This window comes from Limulus polyphemus, unplaced genomic scaffold (genome assembly GCF_000517525.1).
Source record: "Limulus polyphemus unplaced genomic scaffold, Limulus_polyphemus-2.1.2 Scaffold1115, whole genome shotgun sequence".
In the NCBI taxonomy this organism is placed as follows: Eukaryota; Metazoa; Arthropoda; class Merostomata; order Xiphosura; family Limulidae; genus Limulus; species Limulus polyphemus.
In genome coordinates this window covers 35,567-46,139 of record NW_013666725.1, presented here as the reverse complement: position 1 = coordinate 46,139, position 10,573 = coordinate 35,567, and the positions used below count along the sequence as shown (strand labels likewise).

At 34.3% G+C, this 10,573-nt stretch overlaps 1 protein-coding gene across 1 annotated transcript in view; it reads left to right on the top strand.

Moving 5' to 3' along the window:
- Positions 1-10,573, top strand: part of LOC106462189 (protocadherin-16-like) — a 50,450-nt gene that overhangs the window by 13,130 nt on the left and 26,747 nt on the right. Inside the window, exons 2-5 of the mRNA XM_022389386.1 lie at positions 1,530-1,684; positions 7,216-7,284; positions 8,456-8,664; positions 8,930-9,022. Of these exons, the coding sequence (XP_022245094.1) occupies positions 1,531-1,684; positions 7,216-7,284; positions 8,456-8,664; positions 8,930-9,022 (525 nt within the window). The 5' untranslated portion in view covers position 1,530. The remainder of the gene's footprint in view (positions 1-1,529; positions 1,685-7,215; positions 7,285-8,455; positions 8,665-8,929; positions 9,023-10,573) is intronic.

Here is a 10,573-nt window from a genome sequence, read left to right as displayed (position 1 = left end):
CAAACAAACAAACAAACAAACATACGTTTAACGTACTGATAGGAAATTCTGTGTATTACAAAGTTTGTATCGAGAAAGAATAAATTAGTTTTAATCAAGAAAGAACTTGTATCACTGAAGTTCCTCGGAAAGAATTTATACCGGAAATTAACAAACAAGCAGATACGCAACAATATTTCTGCGTGAATTGTAGAATTCTAAGTCCATTAGTATGCAAAGAAAGTACTTAGTTTGTTATGAAATATAGCTCTGGTTAGTTTTATATTCTGATGATATTAGCAGTGACAAAAAATTTATTACCTCATATTTTAGTAGTTTTTACATATGGTAAGTGAATCAATGATTAGGCAATACAGTAGAAAAATGTAAGAAAATCAAAATAACTTCCTGTGAATCTTAAGTGCGATATACATATAATAAAAATAAAGATCTCCTAAAAAGGACTTTACAGAAGTTATCCTAACTTCTCACCCTTTGAGCTTTCCTTGCTCTGTAGATACTTTGTTCTAAATGTTTCGTTCTATTAACTATTAACTTCTTTTAAAACAGGGAAGTTTGCCATTAAATTTTGTTGGGTTCTTAAATAAAGCTTAAGCTCCTTTTGAAAAATTATATTTAAAGTTAAATTTATTTTAAAGTTAATCTGTAAAACAAAAAGCACTTTGAAGATTATTTATTAATGGTGCACTTAAATGTATGAGAAAGAGTTTTTATTGTTATTTTTGGAGAGAAGATAATGTAAGTTAGCTAAATGGTGTTTGAACTCCATATGTGGAGCAGATTATAAATTCAGAACTTCTTTAGAAAAAGAAAAATAAACTATTTTGTAAAATTATTGGCTCCACTTTAATATTGAAGTTTAATTCGCGATTAGATATAGCAACAGTAACAAAACAAATGCAGATTAGGAAGTTAGCATACAGGATCTCATACAAAAGTTATAATGGTTTTCAAACGAGACCCAAACTCGAGCGCTTTCGAATAGTTCACTATTCTTCTTCAGAAGAATAAACAAATGCAGAATAACTTGCTGCGATTAGAAAAATCTTACAATCTAAGTTATAGGAGGTAAGCTAAAATAGATTGATTTACGTGTAAGATCTGCTTAAGCTCAAAATTTTAGAATTCTGAATTAAATTTTGTCCTCATCTCTTCTCCAGGATGTTCAAAATGTCACCCTCTACTGCAATACCATACCCTAACAGTTTTTGCTCTGCATCACAGTACGCGGTATACACACTAGGTTGCGCTGTATTAAACGTAAATATTTGTCTGTGTTCATGATTTGTAACGTAACTTATCATTCGGTTAATATTTTGTTATTGATGAATTCTAGTTGATATATAATTTGATGTATATCTTCAGTGAATAATTTCTAGTCGGTATGATATTTTATTTAAAAAAGAAATAAAGAAATTTAATAATTTTTCCGAAACTTTCTATACAAGAATTATGTTTTGCGTATATTGTTAACGGCAATTCTACTTTCAAGCCATGTTTCTACGTATTTATTGTTTTCCCCTAGCTAGGATGGAAGCTTCTAATAATGTCGAAAACAAAGAACATTTCAAGAGACGTGGAACATGGAGAAATCACCGTATATGTAGAGCCCCTTGCAACTCCGTAGGCCTACTAATGCTCATGTTTCCTCTCCCCGTGGTAATTTCAAGTTTTCCTACTCAAGGTAAATGGATACACTGACACTTTTCCTCTTTTGTTTTATTTCAAATTGTATCTTATACTTAGAATTGAGTAAAAGAAGAAAAATAAGTGTCTATTATTATGCAAACAGCTAAAGAGTCTTATGCAAATTAGTTAGCGAACTCCTGTTTATTTTTTAGATTTGGTGCTCAGCTAATTACGACATAAAGTCAGAGTGAGGCTGTTCGTGGCTCGGATTGTGATTATGTTTAAATAAAGTACCTGTTTTAATATCCCCAAGAGATTAAAGTTTTAAATAAGTCAGTTCTGAATAAATCGCGAATTTCTATCTGACGATCCCAAGATAATTCAGTTGAAAGCAGAATGTATACAATTTTATGTTTAGATTAAATTAGGCGATTAAAGTGGACTACAGATCGAACAGATTATTTAACAACAGCATAAAGATTTAAAAAAAAAGTGTCGGGAAAACCAAACCAAGAATGTGACCAAAAATGTATAAGGGCGTGGAAGAACACAGTCAAAAGTGTAATGTAGAAAAATGTTAAAAGAATAAAACCATTAATGCAATAATAATTTTAAAAAACCTTACAAGAATACGACCTCAAAAGTGACAAAGAGTGAAAGAATGTGAGCAGAAATGTAAAAAGAATTTAGAAGAACAAAGAAAGTATATCAAAAAATTTAGTTAGAGCACAGTCAAGAGTGTAACAATTATGGTATAATATTACCAGATAGCTGTCAGAAGAGAAACATTGGTAGACACAGCAGAATATAAGTAGAAATTTGAAAATGTATTGAAATTATAAATTCGATAAAGGAAAGAAGATTCTAGAGAGACGTTGGAAAAACATACCGAAGAATGGTTAAAAAGTTACAAACCACTTGAAAAAACACAACCAATAAAGATGTTGGAAAATAAGAAAGTGATGGAAAGCTTTGAAAGATCACGACCATGAACATAACGAAGTTTACTGAAGCAATAAAAGAAATTTTAATCGCTAAAACAAAGAAATCAATATAAATTGTTAATATGTACAGGGTGTTTTTGAAAATATGTATTGCAGACTGTTAATTGTTAAGGAATTCTGTTGTAGAAAGATCTGTAAATGACAAGCTGTCAGAAGATATAAATATGTATTGCAGACTGTTAATTGTTAAGGAATTCTTTTGTAGAAAGATCTGTGAATGACAAGCTGTCAGAAGATATAAATATATATTGCAGACTATTAATTGTTAAGGAATTCTGTTGTAGAAAGATCTGTGAATGACAAGCTGTCAGAAGATATAAATTTGACAATTGCAATTGTAGATTATTCAAAACTTAATTCTGTAGTGTAAACTCCCAAAAAAAGGTCTTGACAGATATAGAACAAACTAGTTATACAATCAGTTAGTTTCTTTGACGATAGATCACCAGAATCTTTGTCAGATTGTGCAGTGAAAGCCCACTACCTCTTTGTTACATGGAACTTAAAGTCTTCCATTCACTACCACAATGCTACCTAGTACTTAAACATTATTTATGTTACCACAAGAATACCTGAAGCTTCAGAACTACTATCGTCATGACCACCATGTTACCTGGATTTTTACAAACAAGTCGTCTCTGTAATTAAGTTGCCTGGAATTAAATATCACACGCCAGTATATCTAGCAACATTTTAAATAACTCCAACCACCATTGGATCCGAAATATTCAATAAACCGCTGCTAAATTTTGCTCTTACATCAACAGCCTAATAATTTCAAAGTATCTATAAAACACACCGGGCCCAGTTGGAGATTATCTCTAAAGTAAACATATTGATTGATGAACAGTGAGCTAGTTAACGTACTTCCTGTCTAGAATAATTGCTATAACAACACTGAGCAACTTCCCACTAGAAAACCAATAACATGATCAGTAGTTTTAGAAAACTCATCTAAAGGAATTTTCACTTATCAGGTTCCTAAGTAGAGTAGAAGGGGAGGAAATCTTATCCAAAACTATCCCACAAAAAACATAGATCCACTAACATTTGGTCAGTTTGTCAGTGCCTTTAAAGATAACGACATGCATATGAGGTTAGAGCATAGAAAAATAACTGTCTTAATAGAAGCTCTTTAATTTACTGAGGAGTGTAATCTGTTTAATCTGTGGACAGAAATTTCTGGACGCTTGCTTGAAATAGCAGAATCACACGGTGAACCCAACATTTAGGAAAGTTAGAGTTCTAACTGCTTCCTTACAGACAGTTAATAACATAGGTGGTTCAGACAGTGTCAGAATGCTCCTACTAAGAATAATAATACTGTATACATTGTTTACTATATACTTTTGTTTGTTTGTTTGTTTTTAATTTCGCGCAAAGCTACACGAGGGCTATCTGCGCTAGCCGTCCCTAATTTAGCAGTGGGAAGGCAGCTAGTCATCACCACCCACCGCCAACTCTTGGGCTACTCTTTTACCAACGAATAGTGTGATTGACCGTCACATTATAACGCCCCCACGGCTGAAAGGGCGAGCATGTTCGGTGTGACGGTGATTCGAACCCGCGACCCTCAGATTGCGAGTCGAGTGCCTTAACCACCTGGCCATGCCGGGCCCTACTATATACTATTTACATATACTAATGGTTGCTTACAGTTCAAAGGCTAAAATAAATTTTGCTCAGTGAAAAACCAACGGAAGAGAATCTTCTTCGTATGAAAATACGAAGATACAAGAAGTCATCAAGAACAATATTTCAGATCGACCTTAGAACTTTTTGTCATCTCTCTAGTCTTCCAATAACTTAGCGTTAAGAAGACTCTGAAAAAACAAAATAAACGTTTTTAAGTTTCTACTGGGTTACAAAATATCAGACTGTAGAAAACCTGGTACCTCACATGCACCCTGTATTGCGAAAAGAAAGGACACTACATCAGACCTTTAGATGTCTCTGGTTCATTATATACCGAAGTTAATTAATGGGAGGGAATGACTGTTTACAAAGTATTCATAGACGTATGATGCACAAAATCATGAGGATGACACAAAACTAGTTATGCATTTGCACTTAGATATTACGTAGTCATAGAACCACATTTTGACGAATGGCGGGATTTTTAATCGGTTTTAGTTACTGTAATGTATAAAGTACTGAGAATGGAAACAGTATCCTCTCAACTTTCTTCATGTAGAATGGAAAAATGACCCTACTATCCATATACGTGAATGAAAGACAGAAGGAATGGAGTAAAAACTACTGATAATGGCATGAGGTAATAGATGAATACTTCATGCTTGGTTGACTATACCATTGTCTGGTTGAATGTACCATTGTCTGGTTGACTGTACCATTGTCTCTCCTGTATCGTTACTCTGAAGACGATGATTAACACAAAACCTTCTCTGACCTTTGAAGCTTAATGCCTGTTTGTTGAGCTTTACTAACCAACCACGATACGACTCAAAACTTCGACGTCATGAAGTTCTATCACCATCAGTATTTCAACCCATATAATCACCAGGAAAATATAGTTCTATCACCATCAGTATTTCAACCCATATAATCACCAGGGAAATATAGTTCTATCACCAATCAGTATTTCAACCCATATAATCACCAGGGAAATATAATTCTATCATCATCAGTATTTCAACCCATATAATCACCAGGGAAATATAGTTCTATCACCGTCAGTATTTCAACCCATATAATCACCAGGGAAATATAGTTCTATCATCATCAGTATTTCAACCCATATAATCACCAGGGAAATATAGTTCTATCACCATCAGTATTTCAACCCATATAATCACCAGGGAAATATAGTTCTATCACCATCAGTATTTCAACCCATATAATCACCAGGGAAATATAGTTCTATCATCATCAGTATTTCAACCCATATAATCACCAAACAGCTCAATTTTGTTAGAAATATATGATGACATAACAAAGGAAGCTTTGTTAGGCCCATTCGTCAATATAGGAAGTTATATTAAGCCTGTTTGTCAATATGGGAAGTTTTGTTAGGCCTGTTCGTTAATATAGGAAGTTTTTTTTTGGACCCGTTCGTCAGTATAGAAAGTTTTGTTTGGCCCGTTCGTCAATATGGGAAGGTTTTTTGTTTTTTTTGGACCCGTTCGTCAGTATAGAAAGTTTTGTTTGGCCCGTTCGTCAATATGGAAAGTTTTGTTAGGCCTGTTCGTCAAGATAGGAAGTTTTGTTAGGCCTTTTCGTCAAGATAGGAAGTTTTGTTAGGCCCGTTCGTCAATATAGGAAGTTTTGTTAGTTAATCTTTGTATCAGTTCTAAATTTCATATAAAGAACAAAAGAGTAAAGAGTAAAGAGCGTGGGTTGGCCCTGTAGTACAGCTCTCGGTAGAGCTGGCGAGACAGATTCGAATCCGCAAATGCTGAAAAATATCTCCTTCCCTTTTAATTTTGGGTGTTTTATAAGAGTGGCAGTTAATACCTTAGCTTTAAAGGTGGGTGGAAGGACATTGCTGACTGGCTGCCTTCCCTCTGACTAGTAGTTCAAAATTAGGGATGGCGACAAATAACCTTATTAGCTTTGCCACAAATAAATTATAACAGATATAAGATAAAGAACTTTTATTACACAATAAAGTCACAGTTGTCAAACTTAAACCAAAGTTTATATAGATTGGCGTAATTTTCTCCAAGTTATATACCTGAGTGGAAATTATTTGGTTTCAAGAAACAGTTGCTACCCTTATATAGTTTACAAGTATTCACGTACTTTCTGGTGTAGTATTACTTATAGCGGGTTCCAACTATGATTGTCGGTACGCTCGAGGGCTTCTAATTCCTGTAGTGGTCACAGTGTAGCTTTGTACTTAAATAAAATCAAAGTATGATCTGATTGTCACGTGACAGTAGAGTTTAGAAATATTCACAAATATTCTGGTGCAGTGATCTTGGTGGGTTTCCAATTTTGCTCTGATTAGGGTTGGTTTTCGAATACTTTAAGTTTAAGCTTCTGGAATTACAATATATTCCTTTATAATCCCCATCTCTTCTCACACTTCGTTCTATTCAAGATCTAGTTTTCAACAACTTTTATTTTTTTATGTTAATAACTGGTTACTTTAAATTTTATCAAAATAATTTAAATATACTCTTACTTTCACGCTTTTTATGTTTGAATCCATTGGCGCCCACAGAAATGTTTTCAAGGGAGGGGCAAAACATGTTTGTAGGGGATCAGCTTTTACAGTGTAAATCAACAGACTAAAAGAATGTGTGCTTAAACGCGAACACAATTTTACAGTTTTAATAAAAATATTTACTTTAACTACGATGTAAGGTTCACATCATGATAAGTGCAATTTTTTGTGAAATGTAAGGGGGCAAATGCCCCCTCTTGCCCCTTCTTGCGGGCGCCTATGTGTAAATCTTTTTTTTTTTATTTGAGGAAATGTATTTGAATGCCACTTTTTAAATTTAATATCTGTTAAAATATAAACATTCTTCATGGAAAAATACATACGAATGATTGTTTTAAAAAGTTTTGTGTTTATACAACTTAATAAAAAGAAAAACATTTGTTGGTTTGATAGACAATCGCTGTTACCTGGCCAGTGGGGGCTCAGCGGAAGCTTTTACAGTGAGTGAGTCACTAGCTGTTGGTAAGTTGTTTTCTTAATAGGTTACGGTGGCCATTTTAAAACCAGCTTTTAATCCTTTTTAACATAAATATTGAAGTTTTTTTGGTTTTTTTTGTAGTAAACATCAACGGTTTGTTTTCTGACATAAAACGAAACAGTCTCATGTTTTACAAATATTTTGTTCCTACACAAAGTTGGTTTCAAAACACAAATTAATCCCTTTGCAAAACTATAAAAGCTTTCGAGATCGCTTGTAGAGCCAAAGTATGTCATAGGCACAAACCAAATTATCTAGTGCGCGTAGTTTCAAAAGTCCATGTTAGCTAAATGTAGTCGATGTTCAGTCGAAAGTTCGGCTAAGCGCTGAACCAATACGTCATGACCACGATGATTTCCTATATAGAGATTTATTTTTGTTGAACCAATACGTCATAACCACGATGGTTTCCTATATAAAGATTTATTTTTGTTGAACCAATACGTCATAACTACGATGGTTTTGTATTTTCTTTTCTCATTTACAAAATTATTAACTTTTTAATGTGAGATTATAATGATTGCATTTTTTCTTGGTGATTTTAAACTAACGTACCCTTCAAATGATGTCCACCGGCCTCCCAGTGGCACAGCGGTATGTCTGCGGACTTAAAACGCTAGAAACCGAGTTTCAATACCCGTGGTGGGCAGAGCACAGATAGCCCATCGTGTAGCTTTGTGCGTATCTTACACATATCAAATCAATGATGTCCACCGCGGGTTAGCAGTAACTTAACGGACTTATAACGCTAAAATCCGAGACTCGATTTCCCGCGGTGGACAGAATTCAGATTACCACAACAATCTTCTAATACTTATATCGTGTATATAATGATACATTTCCCAATAAAAAATTATAATCATAATAAAAATTCATTGTAGTTATAAGTTGTTGTTGGTCAATTTACTATTGTATGAATATAATGTACTTCTGTACACAAGTATCGTGTATAAAGTATCGCGTAAAGCGCTACTAGCGCTACCTACCGACAATTATGGTAGTACAGACGGGTTTCACTTCTATGAATCCCATGTACTCAGCCAGTTAGGGAATTTCTAAAATGAAAGTAAAAGCTAGACCCAGAAGTCCAACTAGAATTAGATAGAAACAATTTAAGTTTTCTGTGCATCAACATTCATGTATTTTATCCGCCAGGTAGCGTAATAGGAAATCTTCACGTTGAGGGAGTCCCTTCTAGAAACGGTAATATCTCATTATCTCTTGCTGACGAAAACTCTCCTGTTTCAATACAACCATTTTCTAAAACACTCATCCTCAAGACAAAGTTAGATAAGGAAGGCGTGGAAGGACTACAGAATGTCCAGTTTGAAGTGATTTGTTCTAAGGTTGGGGCAGATGATCCAGTGAGTTTTAATCTCAGTCTAATATCTTTCTTTATTGTTGTTTACCTTGCTAAATGTAAGGAACATGTACCTCAATGTAAGTTTCTATTAAATTACTCTTATTGTTACAGAATTGTGATAGTTGATAAGGGCACAAATACAATGGATTTATTTTAAAGTGAATGTTTAGACTCAAATCGCAAAGATTGATATTCAAATATTTTTAATATCATTTTCCTCAACTAACAATGGAAATGTTATAACTTTTAAATATATGTTGTTACAGAGCATCTCCATCCCTGTTCGCGTGGTTGTTACTGATGCCAACGATAACACCCCTAGATTTGTAAGGACACCATACGTCATCAATGTAAGTGAGGTAAGTCTGAAATAATGAACCAACAGTATTCTTTGTCATATCTGTCTTGGTTCATTTTTTATACAAACTTATATCACTATCAGAAAGGAGTATTGAAAAGACACTTAATTGTAGAATCAGCTTGTGTATTTACAGTGTGATGTGTACATGTCTCACTCTTCCGTATTACATATTTCACAACATACAAAATTTTTAAATTTTCTAAAGCTATAGTTTTGGACATGTTAAATCCGGTCGAGATCTTGTTCTTACATGCGGGTATATCATGTTTGTTTATTTTCTACTTTCTACAGTGATATAGAAATCTTCAAATGTTTTACTTGCTTCTTTCCGCACTATCGTGACTGCAGTTAGTGGTCCAGAAAGTCGTTAACATTATCTTCTACTTACTCTGTTCTTCGTTTTCTTTAGTAGATGACGTCTTCTCTGCCACGAAGGATATTTCAGGACCGAGTTGAACAGGGCAGCACTGAAATATCCTTTGTTGGTCGATTATGGCATTAACTGAAAGTGACAGCCAACTAATGCTGTCGGAGAACAGAGGTCACAAGATGATACCGTCCACTGGACAAAGAAGTGGAGTTTTCATTCTAGACTTGATCGCGTTTTCTTAGTTCAATTCTCCAGTAAATGATCTACAGAGAGGATTAGTTTTTTAATAATTGTATTTGGTTCTGTTGCAATCGATCCTGCGAGAAAGGGGGCGTCAGGACCAAAAACAACCTAGAGGGAAAAGGACTGTCTACTCGTCAGTATGGGTATGCAAGCTGTGTTTTATTTTCATTTGTGAATGCCCCCAGTGGCACAGCGGTATGTCTGCGGACTTACAACGCTAGAAACCGGGTTTCGATACCCGTGGTGGGCAGTGCACAGATAGTTCTTGTGTAGTTTTGTGCATTAAAAACAAACAAACAAACATTTGTGAAAATAAAGATTTTTTATGTTTATTCCAAACTTGTCTAGACTCGTTATTTTTCACAATAGGGACGATTCAGTCAAATTATCTCTCATGAAAGCCTTCACAAATTTCTGGACGAACTTTGCTTTGTTACATATTTACCTATTTACTTGTCGAGAAACCGATTTCACAATGAATACCACAGTGTGTCAGTTCAACCCTAGGTGTTGTGTATTGTAGAAGAATTCGGTCAAGGAGGCTATATGTTGTTTCATGTCATTGTTCTATTGTCTTCTATATTACCTTGTATATGAGGGACTGCTCTACGACTGTTACATGAAGAAAAGATGCTTCTGAATATTTATGATCTAATTTCCTGCTTGGTCATTTATTAAGAATAAGAATGTGGAATATGAGAGAAGTTTTGTGTTTTTCTGACGCTGAAAAACTATAACTCGGTGGTGAAGCTATTACTAACTGTATAACGTTCAACCCGCAGCTCGTGTGGACCATTTTTATTCAACTAAACGTTTTTATTTTATTAAGTACAGTTTATTATTTATGGCATTTTCTTTCAATTCAATACATCTGACTTTTAACTTTAATCGTATAACACGTTTGTCCTATCTCCGTGCAATTACCATATTTTCGGT